General features: G+C 39.9%; 1 protein-coding gene and 1 long non-coding RNA gene across 4 annotated transcripts in view; one reads left to right on the top strand and one right to left on the bottom strand.

The window, feature by feature from the left end:
- Window positions 1-2,820: 2,820 nt before the first annotated feature.
- On the bottom strand, window positions 2,821-22,403 carry TMEM263 (transmembrane protein 263). 2 transcript variants are annotated; one of them, XM_053226700.1, is made up of 3 exons: window positions 22,267-22,403; window positions 9,501-9,567; window positions 2,821-5,741 (listed from the first exon to the last, which is right to left on the bottom strand). In XM_053226700.1, the coding sequence occupies exons 2-3, from the start codon at window positions 9,559-9,561 to the stop codon at window positions 5,455-5,457; spliced, it is 348 nt and encodes a 115-aa protein (XP_053082675.1). In that variant the 5' UTR covers window positions 9,562-9,567; window positions 22,267-22,403; the 3' UTR covers window positions 2,821-5,454. The 2 variants fall into 2 exon arrangements, with proteins under 2 accessions (XP_053082675.1, XP_026926725.1); XM_027070924.2 differs by lacking the exon at window positions 22,267-22,403 and adding an exon at window positions 21,034-21,166.
- The window catches only part of LOC106971896 (uncharacterized), a 19,866-nt gene continuing 17,569 nt past the window's right edge, over window positions 21,385-23,681 (top strand). Inside the window, exon 1 of one of the 2 annotated variants that reach the window (XR_008300472.1) lies at window positions 21,385-21,640. This is a non-coding gene — a long non-coding RNA (uncharacterized LOC106971896). Of the gene's footprint in view, window positions 21,641-22,479; window positions 22,633-23,681 lie in introns of those variants that run through there. The other variant, XR_008300473.1, reaches the window with a different exon arrangement.

Below are 23,681 nucleotides of genomic sequence, written 5' to 3'. Positions count from 1 at the left end.
GGAAAGTGTGTGACGGTTGGTACTGATTTTAGTTAGTATTCCAAGTTTCTCTTTCTAAATCTTGTTCCAAGATATACATTACCCAGATAAAGACTGGCTCACGTTCATCTGTGGAGCTTGAACTCTGTAACAAACAGACAACCAAACAGTTGACTCTGACATTCAAACATCTCTGTGCTATGTGTGCATGGCCTTAAGTAATGAAAAACATATAAAAAATGCAGGCCATGTTTTTATTCATTCAGCAAATGCAAGTAACCCTTACCATCCAAATCTGTTTGGTTCCTTAGGATAGTGAAAGACATTTCTATGCAGCATCTACTAAGAGCCAGGCATGCTGTGCTTTAGAATCCTTAAAGTTGAGTACCACTATTTACTGTTCTATAGATGCGATGCAGGCAGAGAAAGGGTTAAGTCACCTACCCGAAGGTTAGGTGACCTACACGGGAAGGTTCAAGAAAAAGAATGGCAGCCAATAAAAGCCGCGCCAGGATTGAGTGCCAGATAAGAGCATCGCAATGCCATCTAAGGAACAGGATCTCACTAAGAGTGATGGGAAACCATTGGAAAGAGTTTAGTTTGGTTCTTGTCCTGACAAAATTATCAATGGTAAGCTTTATCTTTTATTCTCAAAAGTGTCCTAGTTTTGATGATATATTATATGGTTGCCTTAGTAGTTCTATTGTATTTTGAGATACCTACTAGATATCTGAGATGTCAAACAGGCAAATGGCAGTTGGAACTGTGAGAAGTCAGGACCAGAGATAAATACTCTGGGGTCATTTGAGTGTCTATGGTATTTAAAGCTACAACTCTAAATGAGGTTGCCCAGAGATACAGATTTATTGTACTGGCTGGTTGTGCCTGGAATGGCACAAAGAAGTCTGCCAAGGACAGAGGGCAAGGTTAATAATACCGAGTGCCATGGAGCGGTTAAGATACAGATTTTAAGTGGCCATGGATTTGGCAAAAAAGGATATCACTGGTTGGCCCTAACAAGTGTGACTGGTGAATTGAGAAAGGAAGGCAACCAGAGTGGGTTGAGAGAATAGGAAAGGAGTAAGAGGCAGGGACTATATGAAGTTTTTCAACAAATGCTGCTGCAAAAGGAAGCAGGAAAATGGAAGTTGTAAGATGAGGCATAATTTTCTTTCAAGAAACCAAATATCAGAACATGCTGATGGATATGACCCAGGAGAGAGATGGAGGAGAGATGGAAAAGCTGCAGGATTAATATCCTTCAGGAAGTGAAAGTGGAGTGAGTGGATCTGAGCAGAGATCATAGTCCTGGTCCACATGGGAACAGATGTAGGCAGGTTGATGGAGGGGGTCGTGTGAGAGGAGAGGTGCTGTCAGGTTGCCTCTTTTTTACAGAGGGCAGTAGAACCGGTGGGAAGTACTGCAGAAGGGCTGGAAAGACAAGGTGTGAAATGGTTATCTTGAGGAGTAAGAAAATGAACATACAAGAAGGTCTGTAAGAAAGTTTGGCAGAGTTCAGTGGCCATTAATTTTAAAAAAGCCTAGTCAGTACATCAGCAAAATTTAGGTGCTCGGGTCCAGGCATGGAAAACCAGAGGCAGTTACAGTTACAAAAATATATTTGTAGCTTACTCTGACTTGACAAGATTCATTTTTTTTAATAACTTTGAGAGAGCAGGAGACGGGCAGAGAGAGAATCTTCAGCAGGCTCCACGCTCAGCAAGGAGCCTGACGTTGGGCTCAATCCCATGACCACAGGATCATGACCTAAGCCAAAGTCCAGAGTCAACACTCAACCAACTGAGGCACGCAGGTGCCCCTGACAAGATTAATTTTTTTAGAAATCCATATTCACGGCAAAACCTCCAGTACACAGACTTTATTTTCCCTTAGACCAAATCCTGTTCGATTAGTTTTAGCCCTTGGACCTTTCTGCCTTTTTCCATAATTGCATTCTTATTCAGCTCTTCCTATGAATAAAATTTAAAATATTCAAAATCAACCATATAGCAAGGAGAGACATCCTTACATAGACACTAGAGTCAAGTTTTATTTCTTCTGTGAAAAAAGGTTCTAATAACAAAATTCTTTCCTTTGAACGGTTTATAATTACACTAAATTCACTTCTGTGACAAAATGTAATTAGCTGCCAAAATAAATAGGATTGTAAGACTCCTAGGGAACTCACGTTAGCCTGGTAAATCAAGTGTCTATAGTCAGCACTGAATGCCAACAGCAGAATGAAGGACTAGTTACTGAGTAGCCCCATTTCTGTTTCTGGACATAAGCTGGGGAAATTGTGACTTACATGAATTCAAAAGTGATGATGGGAAATTTCAACCAACACTGAAAGCCTGTTTCATATTTGTAAATAAGCGATACTTCTCCCATACTGATTAAATCTGAGAATGTATGGCCAGCACCGGGCCGTAAGTAGATACCCAGTAATCAATTTTCTACCTTCCTCTAACTGGCTCCCAACTCTCTGAGTCTCTTCTGTCCAGGGAGGGGTCTAAGTTGGTTCCACAGTTACTTAGGACAGAGTGAAGTGCTCCCTACTTCTAGATCAGGTCCCAAATTGTAGAGAGCACAGGGATCCCATGTAGAGGCTGTTCAACTGCAGTCCCAGGCCCCACGCTGCAGAGACTCCGAAAGTGGGGGTCACACCTAGAAATCTGCATTTTTAGTCTTCAACACAGTCGTCTAAGAGATATTTGTATTTCATTGTATTAGTATCAAAACACACAGAGACGTTTTGTCATGTTTGTGCATTAGTATCAAACATTAAAAACAGGCTACAGTACTTTCTGCCATGTAACTAAAAATTTTAAGACTGCCCTGTTTTTCCTTTAAATTCCTTTATTTCCTCAGATCTTTATGAAACATTTTGTCTTTTGCAGATCATGGTGCTTTATTAACAGATTTATGTATTCTTTCCCATTCCTTCAATACAAACAAAATTTTATTCAATCACCAGTTACCTTCATCTGACATTTCACTAAGTACAGGATTCATGATGTCAACATTATTAGATCAGGCATTCAAGTGGGTCACACAAATTTATCCTCATTGTGCCAAATACCCACTCAAAAGAGAAACTGAATAACAGGTGCCTCCAGGTGTCTATGTCAACCTTCGCTGCTTGAAGTGAACCAGTACTGCTTCGCAGGTCAAACTGCTAGTCTATGAAAATAAACTGGAAAAGACTCAAGTGTACAGCTGTACATATACCATCAAATGGCAAGCTCATTTCAACAAGAACCTCTATGACTAGCTGCTCATTTGTACAGTTCTCTGCTGTCCTTGCAAAAGCCTCTCCTGAATCAAATTATACTTCAGAGTTTAAAACAAACTTGATGAGAGAAAATGTACCAGGTGGCTCTTCTGTAGCAGAAATGACAACCATTTTTCCTCAAGCAATTTTAAAGACAAAGTTGAAAATAAATATGCAAGCACACAGTAAACTAAAGTCTATATTTAGAAATTCAGGTACAAAAGCACAGCAGAGCCTATGACTATAGAAGATAAATTAGAAATATAAACTAGCAATGAAGTAATAATTTCTTTCAAATAGCAGGAAACAAGTTCTCCAATACCATTATTTAGACCACTGTTTAGTGTTCACCTATTAACTTTGTGTTTCTTTTAAAAATCTCTTTTCTGATTATCACATTTGACCAGATATACCAACAAATGTACCTTAAATCATGGTGCATGAAACAAAGACCATTTAATTTCTGATGAACTCAACAACTTTCCAGTTTTGTATATAATGGTAGGTTCAAGAACCTTTGTAGGTTTGCGGAAGATACCTACCGGCCTTTATAAAAGCTTTTAAAAGTTATGTTCTTAGCCATTTGTTGTCCACATTACTATGGTAAAATTCTCAGTGGTTTAGAAACAAACATTTAAGCTGTAGGTGTTGGAGTGATCTAAGTTCTCAAGGATGTATTCTGACTTATTTACTCCAGAGCATCACCTCCTTTCCTCCCTCACACATTACACAGAAGTTGGCAAAATGGAGGAAATTTCCAGACTGAAGTATAAACAAAACTAAGATTTTTTTCAGGCTTGTATTATAACCCTTAGCTAAGAGGAATGCCAAGTATATGTGCACTTTTAAATTTTTTTAGAAACTGAATATGAAATAAAAAGATGAATTCCAGCTAAGTGATACTCTTTAAGAATGAGTGAGACATGATGAGACATATTAAGAAGACATGACACACTTATCATCCATCATCAAAAACTTCAATTCCCTGCCTGAAGTTGACTTGGAAATGGTACAAAATCTATGACTTCTTCAAAGGACTGTAAGATAACATTTTAAAATCCTATAAACCATTGAAAGCACTTAAATATATTTTACATTCAAAACTAATCAGTGAAGCCCATTTCATTCAATTGAAAAGTCAGCCCCCACATATTTGTGGCCGCTTATACTGTGTTTTTAGAAGGGGGCACTAGCATTTTAAGCCACCCTACAGACAAAACTGGTGTGAAGAATTCTTTTTGTATCTTGGATGTGTCAGGTGATTAACAACTTAAAATTATTTGTTCCTCCTTAATATGAAACTCTTCCAAGATAGCGTATGACCAGCAAAGAAATGTTCCTTAGGCACTGTGAGGTGTATTAAAGATGGAGCATGAAACCAGAATGAAGCATACAGTTTGGCTGTTAACTATACTGACAGTTAACAAAAATTTACCAAGCACTATCTTATCTGCTGAGAGCAAGAAATGCCTTTACCCCACTACTCCTGAGATTCTTAAGAGGGAAAACTAATTTCACAAACAACTTTTAAAAGAATCCATATATAGTTCTAAGAACTGCACATATTTAGGGTATTATAAAAGATGTTTTCTTTTATAAGGCATCAATGATTAAATTAATGTAATGCATATCTAACAAAAGATGGTTAACACACAGTATCATAAAACCATTTTTCTCTTCTCCTGAATTTCTCTAATTCCTGCTTTTACCAGCTTAAATACGAAAAGAATGCCTCTTGGCCTAATCAACTATGGTTATAAAAAAAACTAAGACATCTGAAACTATTAGGCACATCAAAGGTACAGTTTATGTAGTTCAAGGTTCCCTTCTTAAGGGGCAAATGAGTTACCTGGCACATTATACATATGGAACTATAAAGATCATCAACTAAATTCAACTTTCACATTTTTTAGTTAAACTGAAAGACTTATAGTAAATATTCAAATATACCATATCTTCAGTTACAACTGAGTAAGTGTAACATTTTACCAGATAAAAAGCTGGAATTTAAGTATGAGAAACCTTCATACACTGTGCTAGTATTGGTCTCTTCTTTTTAGACAAAAGCCAGTCATCAATACTTTCAACACAGCAGTTTAGAAGATAAATGTCCAAACAGGTGACTTGGTTGTAGTCCATAATTTAGCAATTCAATGCCACTGGCATCATAATGCTGTGGAGAGCAAGTGTATCTCCATAGTTTAGTCAGATTTGTCTTTCTTCTTTCCTGTTAAGGGCACTTTGTTTACAACAGCAGACCCAACAGCTGTAACACCTCCAGCCACAGCAGACACGCCCCCTTTCACCAGCCCTATTCCCATGGAAGGCACAGTTGTAACAGCTGTTTTGGTCACCTCCAGACTCTTCCCACCAATCCACGCCACACCACCAATGGTGGCACCAACGGCTCCCTTTGTAACACTGAAGATACCCCCAGTCACACGGGACAACATGCCTGGTTGCTGCTGTGGGTGATCTTTCATTGAACCTAATGAGAGAAAATATCGTGAAGATAGTCAAATAGAAGTCTTTATAAGAGCAGTACAAATCAATAAGTATCCTAAGACTTCCTAACAATCAGGAGGTTGTTTTGATAAGGTAAACCACACATAAATACAAATCTGATCAAGACGCTGAAGAGCTCTTCCCTCAAGACCATAGTTGGACGTGTTTTTAAAACATCTTGGTCCAGTGCTAAGCCGTAGTATCTCTGAAAAAAAATGCTTTAGAGAGTAGACAACTTTCATAAAATAGAATCAAAATCTAAATGTTTCCTTGATTTACAGTTTTGTTGCTGTTAATAAAAATCTTTCTATCCTAAAAGGAGCATGAAAAAATAAGATAAATATATTTAGTCTTCATTTCCTTGACAGAATTCAATCATTACTGAAAAAACCTTCTTCATTTAAAGCAATGGTTCTCAAGGTATGATCTGAGACCCCCTGGGTATCCACAAGACCATTTCAGGGGCTCTGCAGGGTAAAAATTATTTTCATAATACTAGCATATCATTTATCTTTTCACTTTTATTCTTTCACATTTTTTCACAAGTCTACAGAATTTTCCAGAATCTAAATGATCTGCAGTAACATCAGAGACTAAACACTGAAGCAGCTATGAGAATCTAGTTGTCTTCTATTAACCCCAACATTAAAGAGATTTGCAAAAATTTAAAAACAATGTCACCCTGTTCACAATTTTTTTCTGTTTTGGAAAATAGCTGCTTTTCAAAAACTATGTTAATCATGTTAATATGTAATGGGCCTACTGGAGTTTTTTAATGAATTAATTTATCAGTTTTATTATTTATACGGCAAATATCAACAAAGACACAAGCTTTTGAGGGTCCTCGATTTTTAAAAGTGTAAAAGCATCCTGAAACCAAAAAATTTAAGAACCAGTAATTTAAATATATGTGGGTGTCTGCTCTATATGCTCTTAATAACGTATTTAAAGAGTAATGCTATGTAAAATTAGGAAATTTATTTACTACTTAAAATCATGTTACCCACCTAAAATGATTTTTGTAGTGTTGAGAAACTACAGCTATGTTTAATATTTTCATTGCCTCAATAATTCTTAAAGGACAGAGTATGTGATTTGAGCATCTAGTCTGTAAAAACTCTTCAAATACTCCCAGAAAAGGTAATATCAATATGAAAAATTCAGATTTTTTTAAGCCATAAGTTTTTTCTCTGGTTTGTTTTGATAGAGTCATTCAAATTGGCATGTAACCTCAAACTCAGGCATCAAATTTCATAAAAATTTGCTTGTGCCAGCCTCAAATGGACACAAGTCCTTTCTACTTTGCAATCGAATGAATGATTCAGGCAGCAACAACACATAAACAGTGGTGTTTACATTTTTCTAAACTTAATGGAAAAATACTTGCTAACTAAACAGTTCAGGCTTTAACCACTGAAAAGGTACAAATCACACAAAGAAAACTCAATTCTTTGGGTACACAGATCCAAGACCACCAAAGCTACGAACTCCTAGCAGAACGTGGTTATGACAGAAGAGAACATTGGGAAACTGATAATATTTAATGGAGAAAATACTCTGAAAATTAAGCTTTTCTAATACAGCACTAATTTACCTTGATATAGGTTTTCTTCCCATTGTTTAGAGGTTTGACATGTCACAAGTATGAAAATCTCACTGACTCGTCAAAATAGCTCATAACTATATAACAATGGCTATATTTATAAAAACCAAATTTTTAAGTGAAGCTATTTGAGTGATAAGTATAGGTAATAAAATCTTTAAATAGCTGAAATAAAAGACAAGATATGGAAAAGCATCTGAATACATTAATTATATAAAGTTATGATAAAAGGGTTACATAATTGGTAATTCTTTTGTAATCAAAGTCACTAACACTAGGAAAAGGGGAAAATCTTGATCTGAGGATAAAACAGGTTAAGTGCCTCATGCTGAATACCCTCATTAGTATCCTGCTATGCCAAATTTGATGCACACGCCTTTAATGAAGACAGTATTTCTTAGTCAAGGCAAATAAATATTAATGCTGTTGATCTCTAATTACAGTGCGCTCTTAATTACCACCATATAGATTATCTGCTCTGCAGACTACCTTAGTTTAGCAGGTTGCCATATAATAGAGACACTGCTAAAGCACTTTCTCTTCCTTAACAATTATGCTCCTGAATAGTCTTTATCTCTTTTCTGACTTTATCCCTACAGAGTCCTTATTAACTTTCTCATTAAGCTCTTTTATTTTCAGAACTCTAGGTTCTAGACCTAAAAAATAAGTCAAGGATGGGGCGCCTGGGTGGCTCGTTGGTTGAGTGACTTCGGCTCAGGTCATGATCTCACAGCTTGTGAGGTCAAGCCCGGCATCGGGCTCTGTGCTGACAGCTCGGAGCCTGGAGCCTGCTTTGGATTCTGTGTCTCCCTCTCTCTCTGCCCCTAACCCACTCACATTCTGTCTCTGTCTCTCTCAAAAATAAATAAAACATTAAAAAAATTTTTTTAGATATGACTAGTCAAGGAAAATAGCTGAACTAATAATTTTCCAGGCTATTCCTCCACCAAACTAAAACTTATCAGCTAGTTACCTCCATCTTCTTTTAGGCCTATGTATAAACTTTTCATTGTGTTTTCCTAACAATTTCATTTTTGTCTACCAACATAAGAAATATAGGAAGAAAACTGTGGACAGTGGGCAACAGAACTGGGAAGAAAATACAATACCTAGAGTCACAACTTCCAGCTCTACCCTCCTCCTGGTGATATTGAGTCTGTCTGCTACTCCAGTCTGGTCTACCAGCCATTTCATCTCTTATTCTTCACTTTGATTCTCTATCGTACCTATTATGACTGTCCTGTACAAATGCAGCTATCCAAGGAGAGTACTATTTGGCTTATATATTCTACACCAAAACCACAAACAGAAAATGACCATAGGCATTTTCTGTATACAGTAAAGACATTCAGGTATGCAGTTAGTGTTTCCAAGGACTTTTGAAGTGTAAGAAAATGATCCATGATGTCACAATTTTCAAACTAAAAGACGATTTAAATTACCCTAAGCCCATGTATTAATATAGGAAGAGAGAGCTACCAATTATAAATAATAGCTTAACAACAAATCTCAAGTGCCTCTTGAATTGAGTTTTTGTATGCATGACATGAAAACACAGTCCATTCTTCCTCTGCACCCCATACCCATTCTCTACAAATGAAAAGATACTCTAACTTGTGAAATGGTCTTAATAAAAGAGTGACAAAAGAATAGATCTTATGTAATAAAATAGTTGCATTGTGTCCCCAATTCACCAATATCTGTGCTTTCTTCTTAGAGGCTAAAAATATTTATCTTCAATTATTTTTGGAACATATTTATTGACAAGGTAAACAGATGGTTACTTTAAATTTGATAAAAAGGGGCACCTGGGTGACTCAGGTCGGTTGAATGACTGATTCTTGATTTCGGCTCAGGTCATTATCTTGTGGTTCATGGGATCGAACCCTGCGTTGGGCTCTGTGCTGACAGCAGAGCCCTGACAGCACAGAGCCTTCTTGGGATTCTCTTTTTCTCTCTCTCTCTTTCCCTCTCTCTCTCTCTCTCTCTCTCCCCCCCCCCCGCCCCTCCCCCAATTGTGCATGAGCACACTCTCAAAATAAATAAATAAACTTTTAAAAAATGAATAAATTTAATAAAAACAATCAGAACTTTAATTCAGTTTAATTCACATGCTTAGTGTGTCAGATGCATACTTACCTTCTGGTGGTTCATCACTAAGGTATGATGGGATTTCTTGATTTTTATCTGCCTGATTCATGATCTCCTAAAAAACATATATACATTTCATTGTAACCTCAACACATGAGACTACTTCTTACCACATGCTCAATTAAGACGTAACTTTATTCAGATAAACAACATTTCAAAACACTGTCACAAGGCTACTTCATCTTATTTCTCTCCTACTTTGTGGTGTTAAAGAAATACTTTTATTACACTACTGGACAATCAACATCTTATCTCAAACACCAACCAAAGAGTAACAGGCATGGCAAAAGCTTTCCTACATTGTTACTACTGTTACTGAAAGAAAGTTGGAAGCTGGGAGTTAACACCCAAAAATTTTAAGTGCTTCTTCCTACAGAGTATTGGTTAATTGTAATTTATTTCACGACAGACTTAAGGAAAATCTATACTGTGACTAAAAAACATGTTCCTTCTGAAAATTTTCTAAAAATCACATCCTTCTCCTGTAAAGATACCACCAATCAGAATCACTAAGAGATGGATTTTTATTACTTTTTTATTGTTGTTTTTAGAGCTCTTACAAACACAGGTAGCAAAAATAGCTCTTACAAACACAGGTAGCAAAACCCATGAAAAAAATATATATGTGATTACTTCCTAATACAAGTAGTAAAGGAACCTAAGAAATAAAATAAACTGTATTGGGATGAAGAAAACACAGTTAAAATTTTTTCCCAATTTCCTTTACTATCTTAAAATATTTGCTTTTATATTCACTTGACTAAGTAAAGAATAAAACAAGTCAAAATTGGTCTATAACGACGGTTTTGATTGGCCAGAAAATGACGGTTGTGATCCCAGCAGTCAACTGTTTCCTAGTCATAAAATCATGGAGCCTAAATTATTATATCTGTACATATACAACAGAAATGTAAAAGTATATTGGGGAAATCCTGCCATTTGTGATAACACAGATGAAACCTGAGGGCATTATGCTAAGTGAAATAATTCAGGCAGAGAAAGGCAAATACTGTATGATCTCATATGTGGAATCTAAAAAAGCTGAGCTCATAGAAACAGGAGGCTGGTGGTTGCTAGGGGCTAGGGAGTGAGGAGGTGGGGGAAATGAGATGTTGGTCAAAAGGTACAAACTTCCAGTTACAGGAGGATTAAGTTTTGGGGATCTAATGTACAGCATAGTGACTATAGTTAATACTATATTGTATATTTGTAAGTTGATAAAATTCTATACCTTAAAATGTTTGCACCATAACAACTAAAAGGTAATTATGTGAGGTAAAAGATGTGTTAACTAACCTTACTATAGGAAGCATTTCATATACATGTATATCAAACCACCACACTGTAAACCTTAAACTAACACAATGCTGAATATCAACTGTATCTCAATGAAGCTGGAATAGATATTATGAAAACTAACAATGTACTAAATATACTGATCAATTAACAAATACTGATTGACCACTTACTATAGGCCAGGTAATGTTTTAGGTGCACAGGATATATAGCATTGATCAATACAAACCAAAAAATCTCTGCCATCATGAACATCCCATATCATCTAGTAGGGAAAGGCAATAAACAAAGAATATACTGTCTATGTCAGATGGGGTAAAATGCTGTGGAGAAGGAGGGATGGAGGGAGGATATATTTTAAATAGGACAGTCTGTCAAGGCCTCAATGTGGTGACATTGTAAAGGAGGTTAAGGATACAAGATACTTGGGTAAAGAAGCCTCAAGGCATAAAAAACAGCAAGAGCAAAGGTCCTGAGGTGGGAGCTTACCAGAAGCAGCAAGAAGGAACAGCCAGAAAAGTGTAGCAGGGGTCACAGCAAAGGGCAGCAGGAGAGGAGGTCAAAGAGTGAGGGAGGTCTGCATCGCTTAAGCCCTTACAGGTCTTGGTGGTCACTAGCTTTCTAGCTCTGAGATGCAGAGCCCGTGAAAGGCATTGAACAGAGAGGTGATGCGTTCTGATTTACACTTTTAAAAGATAGTTCTAGCTGTTGTGGGGAGAACAAGCAATACAGGAGCAAGAACAGAGGCAGAAAGACCTGATAGGAGACTTAACATAATGTTTTCAAGGCTCATACATATTATAGCACGTATCAGAACAAAGTGGTTAATTTTAAGTGGTCAAGGGAAGGTCAGGAAAGTTTCTCTTTATGATTCCTAAAGCTCTAGATAATCAGATAAAAATTCATCCTTATTTTCTTCTATATTTCAATAATCCAAGCAAAACATGTTGATGGTAAATGATGGTAGTGATAGTAAGACATGGGATTTTTCAAAGGCGAATTGTAACCTCATGTAATTCAACCTGCAATGCCTGTCAAACCTAAATCCTGTGTAAGATGGGATTTCAATGCACCCCACAGAGCCCAGCAGCACAAGTCATGTGTTTGCTTAAATACCTTTTGGTTGCTGTAGTGAAAACTCTGACTCAGGTCAACAGCACTTAATCTTATGCTAGTCTGGTTTGTGAATTTTGCACATCTTAAGTGATTTAGCATATTTAAAGTGTGTATGCATACACACTTAACATTTAAAAAGTAATAGTAGATACATGTAATCTCTGACAAAAAAAAAAACAACAGAAAGAACATCAGCTACTGCATTACTGGGAGAAGGAGTTCTTGACTGATTTGCCTTAATTTTAAAACTCCCTTAAACCAAAAAGTTAAATTGACTTCCATTCATATTTATGTTTCTTTAATTTGTCATCATGGTAAGAGCATGAGACATTATACAGCATAGTGTTGAAGGTACTGGGATCAGAGAGCCTGAGTTTCAATCCCAGCTTGACCATAAACTGTGTGGCAAAGGGGAAATAACTTCATCAGATCCTTGGTGTTCAGGAAACATAAACAGAAAGATATAGAAGCCCTAACTCTAGGATGAGAATGCTATTTAACAAATTTAAAACAAAACATGCAGAATTCCTGGCAGAATATGTGTGTCCCTTCCTGATGAAAAACTATTGTGGAGCCACTTTCTTCCCCACTAAACTGTTAACTGCAAGCAGAGAGACTCGTTTATCACTGTGTTCCCAGTTCACTCGTTTATCACTGTGTTCCCAGTATCTGTATACAATACACATACAAATCCAGATCTCCTGGCTGAACCAATCAATGGATGCTACCAGACCCTGTACAGAAATGTGAGGAAATTATATACACACATACATCCTACCTATGTTAGCTAGAGTTTAGAAACAGGTGTGCTAGGGGGGCAGCTGGCCAGCTCACCCTGTAGAGCATGTGACTCTTGATCTCAGGGTCACGAATTCAAGCCCCATACTGGGTATAAAGCTTACTTAAAAAACAGTTGTGACAGTAATTGCATATATTTCAAAACTGCCTTTCTGTATATATCCCACAAACCCCAACCAAAAGACTTACCTTTTCCTGCTAAGATAGAATCCCTTAAAAAAATTCTTAATTTTCCCACATATATCTTGTAATTAAAAAAAGAAAATGACCTCCATTTAAAAGATTAGGGCAGCTTTATAAAAGACATATGCAAGTTCATCTATACAATATGAACTGACTTTATCCTCCTATGGGTAGGCAAAGAGGAGTCATGACAGGGTAACACCGTCAGATCTGTGCTTCAAGAAGCTAACTGAAGCAAGAACAGATGAAGGTCAGAGAGATTAAACACAGTAAGGCTACTTTAGTAGTCCCATGAGACGAAGTAACAATTTAAACTCTGCCAATTTTTCCTGTATAAATGAATATCTGGGCAAAAACCTAGGAGTCACCCTTGATTTCCTATTTTTTACATTCCCATCTAATCATCAAATTCTGTTGCCTAAATAAGTCCAGAATACAACCACTTCTCATCACTTCTACTGCTACCACTTTCAATTAAACTATCATAATCTCTTACTTGGGTTGTTAGAAAGTATCCTAACTGGCTTCTAAGCTTCTGCCTTTCCTCTTCCTTCAGTCTAGCCCTGCCATACCCTGCTTGAACACCTACAACTGCTTCCTGTTTTGCTCAGAATAAAATCCAGAGTTGAGGCCTTACATCTTACACTCTGACAGCATCTCCTACCATTCTGCCTCTCACTCACCAGCCTACCAACATGGGTTTCCCTGCTCATCCTCTCCTGAAAGGCTTTTCCCCAAGATATGTATCTGGCTTGCCTCCTAACTTCCTTCAGGTCTTTATGCAAGTATCCCCTTCTCGGAGATCAGCCCAGACCACCTTACAATAGATTAGCCCCTCCTACTCCTCTCCCTATTATTTTCACCTAAACCTGCTCTATTTTCTTCACTGCTCTTATTGTCACTTGATATATAGAGATCTGTTTACTCTGTGTCTCCCACAATTAGAATGTAAGCTCCATGAAAGCAAGGCTTGATTTTGTTCACTGCTCCATCCTCAAGCCTTCTTCAATGTCTGATGCATGGTAGATAAATACTTGAATTTCTTGTATGAAGTAGAATAGAGACCTTAGGTATAAGTAAGAGATAAAAGAAAAATACAGGACGTAAGATTTCTAGTGTGAGCAACTAAGTAGACAAAGATGATGAGGTCACGACAGGCGACGAAAAACCACTTCTGAGAAAAGATGAAGGACTTTAAAAATTCTTATTTTACTGTGGTAAGAACATTTAACATGAGATCTACCCTCTAAGACCTAAGTGTACAATACATTACTATTGACTGTAGATATGATGAAAGGACCTTGTTTTTGAACAGCTGGATCTGAGATGGCCTCAGGGTATACACAGGACATGTTTAGCAGGCAACTGGATTTAAGGGGTCTGAAACTCAGCATGAAGTCTGAGTTAGAGTTGAGGTCCTGAGACTGTTTTGGGTGATAGCTAGAAATGTGAGGGACGGGTGATACAATCAAGGGAAAAAATGATAAAAGAGAAGTAGACAGATAACCTTATTTGGACTGCTCATACTTAAGAGGTGAGTAAAAGAGAAGCCAGCAAAAACAAACAAAATACGTTTGAAAGTGTACAAATGAGTACAGTCTCATGGAAGGCAAGAGACGAATTTATAAGCTTCCTAGAGACACACACAATGCAGACATTAAAACAGTTTATGAAGATCAAATACTACGGGGAAATGCTAATGTTACATTTAGAGAACATAAAAGGCATATATCCTATTATCCAATTTTTTAAATACACATAAAAAGACTGAAAGGAAGTATACCAAAATATTGACAAAGATTGCGACTAAGGGGTAGAAAAATACATACACACACACACACACGTATACACAGAGACAAACATACACACATACACAGAGTGCGTGCCAGAGAGAGAAAGAAATACCATCACCCTTCTTTAAATGTATATTTAACATCTATGTTTTAATTTTCAACCATAAACATGCATTGCTTTTGTACATATTTTTAAGTCTGGATATCAGTTTTATTCATAAAGGATATTTTCAAAGATTATGCAGTTCATCTACCTAGTTTTTATCCTAGTTTTTTAAGGCTTTTATCCTCAAATCAAGGTGACCATCTAAAAACAACATACTCAAATCAAAACATGCTGATTTGAAGAAAATGCCACCACTGAGTTTAATTCTCAGTTATGTCCTCATTAAGGAAACCCTGACAAAGAGCCTAATGCAAGCTACTACACTGACTATACCACACTGTAAAGAAATTACCTACTACATCACTTGATAGCTCTGATACGGAGCTCCACATTAGAAATTTCTTTAGAGGGGGGTGCCTGGGTGGCTCAGTCGGTTGGGCGTCTGACTTTGACGCAGGTCATGATCTTGCAGTCCGTGAGTTCAAGCTCCATGTCAGGCTCTGCGCTGATGGCTCAGAGCCTGGAGCCTGCTTCAGATTCTGTCTCCCTCTCTCTGCCCCTCCCCCCGCCCACGCACGCGCGCTCTCTCTCTCTCTCAAAAGCAAAATAAAAAACATAAAAACAAATTTTAAGGAATTTCCTTAGAGGTATTCAGAAAAACTTTGTTTCCACAACATATTTAGAATATTTTCTTCTCTTTGAGATCTATGTACTTTCCCATTTAAAAGATACAAAGAAAGATGTGATATCTCCCTTTTCCCTTTGGCTTCCAGGAAGCTTACAGTTAAATTCCCAACTTAGCTGAGTAGGTTCATGTGGCCCACCCAGTTGTTCTATTTCCCCCCAACTTCACACCTCCCCAAGACCTCCACTCTTATTGCTGTTCTCCCTGGCTTGCAATTTGAATATCTTATTTATATTCTTACCATTTTGTTAGTACATGTTTTTGTTGTAAGCAGTATTTGTACACAGTATTTGTGGAATAAGTGAGATAAAATTATTGTTTGTATCCATATTAATTTCAAACATAACAAGAAAAGATACATACCAATATATGGTAAAAATTTTGGTTAAAAAAAAGGGGGGGCGCCTAGGTGGCTCAGTCAGTTAAGCATGCAGCTCCTGGTTTCGGCTCAGGTCACGATCTCATGGCTTCATGGGTTCAAGCACCACATGAGGCTCTGTGCTGACAGTGTGGAGCCTGGTTGGGATTCTCTCTCTCTCCCTCTGCCTCTCCCCAACTTGCACTGTCTCTGTCTCTTTCAAATAAATAAATAAACTTTAAAGAACACGTTAAGCTAGAATTGTGCTTTTCAAATGCTTATGTAAGAGTAGGCAGTAGTATGCCAGGGGTTTTAAGAACCACAGTAGAAGGATGTATATATTTTACTACATAGTAATTTAAAATACTGTTTTGTTTTAAACATACACTAATTAAAAAGATAATTGAAAAGTGCTTGGGAATTTTTTAAGATAACTGGACTTTCAAGAAATTTCATTCTTTTTTTATTTAAACATTTTTTTTTTTTTTTTTTAAGAGAGAGACAGCATAAGCAGGGGAGGGGGCAGAGGGAGACAAAGAATCTTTTTTTGTTTTCATGTTTGTTTATTTTGGAAAGAGAGTGTGAGGGTGAGCAGGGGGAGGGGCAGAGAGAGGGAGAAAGAGGATCCAAAGCAGGCTCACAGTGACAACAGAGAACCCCATGCGGGGCTCAAACTCACAGAACCCTGAGATCACAACCCGAACAGAAGTCAGATGCTCAACCAAGTGAGCCATGCAGGAGCCCATCAAAAAATTTCATTCTTACTAGGAACTTCTTCAGGATGTATACTCACAGGTTTACCAGCTCTCTCTTCTCAGCCCACCACACTCTCACCTCCCCCAGGAATTTACTTTGCTCTTAAGTTAAATGTATTTTGGTAGAAGAGTTTGAAATATAGGACTCTAGATACCATTATACAGAAATATCCAGTTACATTTAATATTGTTAGTAATAGTTGCAAACAGGATTATCAATAAACAATAAAAGAGAAAATCTGGAGTCCTGCCAGGCTAGAAGCCTGGCTACCTAGAACAGAGGAACTTGGTATTACAGGGCTTTGGAAACCCTAAGATGCCATGGAGACTGATTTTTATTTTGTGTACATATTTTTTTAATGTTCGAGTTTCTTGTACACCATTGGTGTTAATAGCAAGTATATAGTATTAAAATTCCTCTAGAACCCTTAGGGTGATAAAAATTGTGTAAAAGCTGCAAGTATTTGGAATATTGTCATTTTCTAGATTCCTAATTTTGTCATAAGGCACCAAATGCCTTATAAAAGTATTTTTGCTAAAATCCTTAACTATCTTAATGCCACCTGTACTTTTTACTCACATAAATCATTTCCAACCTCTACATACGTATATGTGCCAAAATTTTAGTGATATTACCTCTTTACAGACACTACCACTTTATCACCAAGGAGAAATATTTTTTGTATTACCATGCTATTCATTATCATGAACAGGGGACTTGTTTCTCTTAAATTGGGAACTGTGAAGACAAACATGCTCCTAATCTGTTAAAACTGGGAAAGGTAAAAATCTGCCTGTAAAATTTAAAAGTATATATACATGGTAGGGCACCTGGGTGGCTCAGTCAGTTGAACAGTCGACTCTTGATTTCGGCTCAGGTCATGATCTCAGGGTCCCTGGGATCGATCCCTGGGTTAGGCTCCTCACTGAGTGTGGATTAAGATTCTTTTCCTCTCCCCCTCTCCCCCTCTGCCCCTCTACCCCACTCCCTCTGTCTCTCTCTAAAATAAAAAATTAAGGGGTGTCTGGGTGGCTCAGTCCATTAAGTGTCTGACTTCGGCTCAGATCATGATCTCACAGCTTGTGAGTTCGAGCCCCAAGTCGGGCTCTGTGCTGACAGCTCAGAATCTGGAGCCTGCTTCAGATTCTGTGTCTCCCTCTCTCTCTGCCCCCTCCCGCGTGCGCACGCATGCGCGCGCACACACACACTCTCTCAACAATAAAAAAAATTTTTTTTAATTAAAATTTTAAAAAAGTATACACATGGAGACAGGTAACAACTGACAGGAAAAGTGTCAAAACGACCATGTGGGGTGCCTGGGTCTGTTAAGAGTCTGACTCTTGGTTTCGGCTCAGGTCATGATCTCACAGTTCATGAGATCAAGCCCTGTGTCAGGCTCTGTCCTGGCAGTGTGCAGCCTGATTGGGATTCTCTCTCTCTTCCCCCTCTCTGCCTCTCTCTCCTTCAAAATAAATAAACACTTTCTTTAAAAATGACCATTTAAATATTACCCTTAAAGAAAATTATGAAATTCTATGCAAACCATCTGCCCTAAACTTATTGAGTCATTAGTTCAACATATACTTGGACCCCTACTATGTGCCAGGCATACTGTTAGGCACTAAGATTTTGGTGTGACTGAGCACACACAGGACTTCTCTAAACAAGTTTACCCAGTTTTTCCAAGACTTATCAATTTAGTTTCATGCAAAAACCAAAAAATTATCTGCTCTCTAAGAACTCATAATGCACATAATTTTCTATGTAAAAAGTACTTTTCTAAGACAATAAAAACAGAAAACTGCCTTTAGATCAGGACAAATAATTGAATTTATTCTCTGGACATAAATTAATTTTACCATTTGGACAAACTCAGAGTACCAACTAAAACTGGTTATAAGTGTATGTTTTTAAGAAATTGTAAAATGTGAAAGGCTTCTTTGCTGTATACTGCAATTCATCAGTAGTTAATTTAGGCATTTTAGGCCAAGGAGAAACAATTCTTGTCCAGTACAACAGTATCATAGACATAGCAGCTGGCAAATACATTCAGCAAGGATTAATAACAACACTATTCCCTAGAGGGTAATTTTTCTTCCAATAATAGAAATAAGTAAACAAATGCCTCCGTAGGAACTTTTTTTTTTTAAGGAAAACAGATGAATCAGGGTTGTTTGTGGATATCTATGACATTTTATACATAACGTTTTCATTAATAGTGAAAAAGTCTGAAAACAGTACACAAATTTGCCCATGGCTGAACACCCTTCTCTGTGCCAAAGGAAGTTACATAGCCCTAACACATTATATAAATCCTAACTACAAGATACAGTACAAAACAGTTTACCTTCAAAGCCACTTCAAAAGCTTGTTATTAAATAGTAAGTGCCAATTCCCTATAAGAAAAAGACTATAAATGAATTAGCTAAATTCTTCTACACATTCTATATATAGGAACTTTGCCACATCCCCAACCCCCTGCTTTTAGCCTCTTTGCCAAATAACTACAAGGAGTTTCAAAATATATTTATACAGGGCTTTAACACACATATACCAATAAGCATCGTATATTAAAACACCAGCTTATTGTGTTTAGGCTTCTCTGGTTAACCAACTACCCTGAACAGGCTGCTTTTAAACATGGCCCCCGCCCATTAGATCAACAGCAAACAGGCTACAAGAAATGCATTGAATCTGGCAGGGAGGAAAAGTAATCTGTCAGTAAAACTTTTAAGTGACCCCCTTAGTGACAAGTAACAACCAAGAGTATCAAGATGGCAACTTTTTAAGCGTTGTCTTGAAATGAAACAGTAAAGCAGAATTACACAATATGCTATCAAGCCAGATAACCAGTACCCTCGTAATCTGCACTAAATTATACCTCATTAGTTCAACATGTATTTGTGTCCCTACCATGTCAGACACTGTGTTGGGCACTGAGGTTTCAACCAGAACAAGCATGTGAAGGCCCTACTCTGAAGGTATTTCTATGTAATCCACGGAGATAGCTTCAGGAAGTAGCAAAACAGCAAATACTCAATGACTGAAACAAAGACAGGTGAAGATTTTCCTTAAGTAAAACACACCCACACACCCACACACAACTTAAACTTTTCTAATGATATTCTCCACATAGGGACACATTTTTATTAAACTTGGTTTCTGGCACATCTGCCAGGACACAGACTGAAGAAATGAAAGTGAGGGAAAAAGTCAAAACAGTGAATATAGGTTTATTAAAGATTACTTCCTTTTCTTTAAAAAAGCAGGCATGGCCACATACATGTAAACAGACCTGTTGATGTGATATCAATATTCCCGGGAGCTCCTAGAGCACCCACACCAATGGATGCCCTAAAGGTTAAACAATCACATTACAGCAAATCATCACGGGTAGCAAATAATCACAGGCAGCAAAATAAAGTATTTTCACTTGGAATTAGCACAAGGGTTCACAAAGACATAATAAAATAAGAACTCTCCTCTTTAGGTGTTTGTAAACCTTTCCCAGCAGTCCCTTCTCCCCCCACTGATCTCTTTAGGCACTAGCAAGTCTTTTTTTTTTTTTTTTTTTTTTTTTTTTTTTCTTCCCTTTAGCAGAGGGAGTGACGTGGCAGGAGAGGCAGAAAATGACCCTGGAGAAGCCGTGACTAGGACTAAGCTCAGCACCTCCTCCCTCCGCTCCACGTTGTACACCCAGCACACCCCCACTCCCATAAGGTTCCAGAATTTGTCTTCTTACACATTAAAGGGGATCTATTTAAGCTGGGATATGACTGCAAGTGGGAGCTTGGGGACTAGTCTCGAAGCTGCGTGTGCACAGCAGGCACGGCTTTTATTTAGACCTGGGAGGCAATGATGGCACCAACGGGTGCACCAGCGGTCCCCCATCACCCCTGGCGCCGTCAGCGCCTCTCTCCATTCCACACTTTCAGCCTTAGGTTAGGCGTGAGGGTAGAGCCTTTCTACCCAGGAAGAGCACTGGGGACCAAGGCTTGTGTGCCTGAACCCAGGAGAGTGGTTTATCAACAGGTCAGGAGGTAGTGTGGCGGGGAAGCCCAGCACACAGCCCCCCTGTCGCATCTCTCTCCTCTCCCAGGCTGCTGACGCCCTCCCACCCACATTTTCCCAGCCTAACACCCAAAGAGCTAAGAAGTGAAGCGGCGGCTTCCAAAAGAAGTCCCCAGTCACAAACCACCGCTGGGGAGCCGGGGAGTCGTAAAGAAGAATAACCCCGCCAGCGAATCTCCGTCCGCCCCCAACATCGTCCCGCCCCTCCCCCTTTCCCGCTCAGTCCCCCCCAAAAGGCTCGGCTCGGGGAAGCCAGGCCCGAGACGGTGAGGTGCAGAACAGCTAACGGAAGAAGGCGACAGAGAGTAGGACAGGAAGCCGGGACGGCGCCCCCCGCCCTCGCAGCCCCGCTTACACACCTCCGGGGTCGAGGGTCGGCGTCTGGAGCCGGGACTGGGCGGAGGAAGCGGGCAGCACCGAGGACGGCTGCGGTTGCTTGAGCGGCTGGCACAGCCTCGGGCAACTGCGGGCTCCAGAGGCGTCTCCTCAAGCTTCGGAGCCAGAAGACTCCGTTGGCAACGGCGGCAGTAGCGGCCTCCGGCTGCGGACGTGGCGCCGGACGCGACCCGCCCCCTGCACCGCCTCCTCAGCTCCCGCCTCCTCCCGCGGCTCGGGCGCCGACGCGCACGCGCACCCCAGGCCCCGCCCGCGCCCACCCGGCACACACCCACCCGTTTCTCGAACTGCCCTGCCCTCCCAGCAGCCCCCAGCCCCCCGCCTCAGAACGCGCGCACGCGCGACGCCCCCGCTCCCTGCTCCCGCCCCTTGGCCCCATGGGTGCCTCCGCTGGAACCCCTGGCCCGCCTGCGCGCGCGCCTTGCCCTGGGGCCTCCCGCCCCCTTTCCTCCGGCGTCCAATCAGATCGGGCGAGGGGCGCGGAGCCCAGGGAACGCGCCGTCGGCTGTCCTCAAACCCTAAGTGCTCGCCCAGCGGTTTCGCGAAGCTTTCGTTCCGCCACGAGTAACGGTCGGTCGGAATTCAGAACCTTTGCACTAGGGACGGTGGGACAGTCGCTAATTTCTCTGCCCCTTTCTGGCCCAGGGGCCTCAACCTTCCTCCCTTCCCTGCTTCCCCTCCTTAGATTGACGAACTGGGCCTTCTGTCAGCCCTTGCCTGTGGGGCTCTCGGCGCGCCCTCACTGTCCAGGTGACAGGGGTGACGAGAAGGGCGTTGCTCACTTATCACTGTTGTTATTATTAGAAAGCTCTCTGCCCCGGAATTGAGTTTGTGGGCCGTGAGAGCCGCTGTGGTTCGTGGCCGTCGCCCGGCTTGCTGCAGTGCTGAGGGCTGGCCGGGCACTCGAAATTGAATGGGGAGAGCGGGCGTTTGGTGGTGAGCGGTGAAGTTGGAAACCGGGTTTCGCGCGGCTCCCTCGCCTCCTGCCGACTAGCGGGGTTCCTCTCCTAGCCTCCCCGCCTCGGCGGAAGCCCTGCCTGCCTGCCTGCCGTTCTGGAAGGTGTGGAGAAGCGTGTGGCTCGAGGAGGACTTGCGAGGGAGGCGTCCCACCTCGCTCCAGACTAGGGGTCGTAGGATGCACGTCACAGGTGTTGCGGCGACCAAAAGGGATAGTGGCGCAAAGGCCGCTCACTGGCCTGGGCAAATGGTCTCCATTCACCTTTCTTCGCCCTTCTCCTTACACCTTCAAGTGAAGATGACAGTTAAGTCCATCGTAGGTTTTTTGAGACACTGCAAAGAGATGGTGGGCGGGAGAGGGCCTTACAAAATGTGAATTCCTATACAAGTGTGAGATCCTCCCTGAGTCTAGTCAGCGAGACAAAACACACGCGAAGCAACCCGCAAATAACCTCACCCAGTGTTTGTGTTGGCTTTTCCTTCCCCGCCCCGCCCCGAATGCAAAGCAATCCGAGTGATGCAACTGAATAGTAACCGTTGACCAGGCTCAGAAAAGGACACTCGAACCAAGGAAAGAATCCTGGAAGAAGATGACTTTGATCCAGGTCATAAATGTAGCAGACTGCATATAGTTTGTGGTTTCAGCCTACCTATTGATTTATCAAAGCATAGAATCACATCCACTTAGACCATTGTTCTGAGACTGTCAAGATATTTTAGTTTTCCAGAACTTAAAAGGGGAAATTAAATAATAATTTCACTTTAAAATACGATTTGGACGATTAGCAAGCTCTGTGGATTGTGGTGTTTACCCAACATGTGAAGAGTTGGATACCTACTCTATTTTCTTACTGTCACAGAAACCTCAGTCCTTAACACCTGACTTTTCCAGAGTGAAAGCTAGGCAGAATTACGAATTGCACACTTACACTGTTCTTCCCTTGACTTCTTTCTCTCTGCAAGAGAATTTAATCATTATTCAAGTATAAATGATTAATAAAACCGATTAATAAAAACAATCTCCTGGGAGATTGTACATTTTTAGAGTTATTAAAGCCATAAGCCACATCAGTGGTTTAAAACCGTCTCATAAGCCAACCAAGATGTAGGGGAGCTCTTTGGGAGGTTGTGAGATGACAGAACCTTATAAAACGGCCAGTATAGGTAGTTGTGTATTTCTTGTAAGGCTGACACTAATCATTTCTTATTTCCTCAGTTTTCAAACCTGTAAAAATGAATAGCACCACTCCGTGCCCACCCACCCCTAGCTCTAAAATGAAAATAAAGATTATCTTGTTAGAATGGCTTTTATAGAAGGATGCTATCTTGGTTTGGGGTGCCTTGGTGCAGCAGAAAGGAGCCTCAAGAAAGTCCGGCCCTCTTCATTTTATAGACTGAATCCATTCAGATCTTGATTCCCATTCTATGAAATCCCACTCTCAGATTAGTAAAATGAAACTATTTCCACATGTTATTTTGAAAGATTGTATGTCTTAAGATGATGAATCCTTAGAGCCTTCAGGCAATAACTTTTAATGAAACAAATTCTTAATGCAGCCTATATCAATTATCCAGTCTCTTAAATGGTTAAGTTTTCCTCTAGTTGGTTACATACAGAGAGCCTTCTGCATTACTGAAAAACTACAAATTAGAT

The sequence above is a fragment of the Acinonyx jubatus genome, chromosome B4 (assembly GCF_027475565.1).
Source record: "Acinonyx jubatus isolate Ajub_Pintada_27869175 chromosome B4, VMU_Ajub_asm_v1.0, whole genome shotgun sequence".
Lineage (NCBI taxonomy): Eukaryota > Metazoa > Chordata > Mammalia > Carnivora > Felidae > Acinonyx > Acinonyx jubatus.
This window is presented reverse-complemented; position numbering and strand designations above follow the sequence as displayed.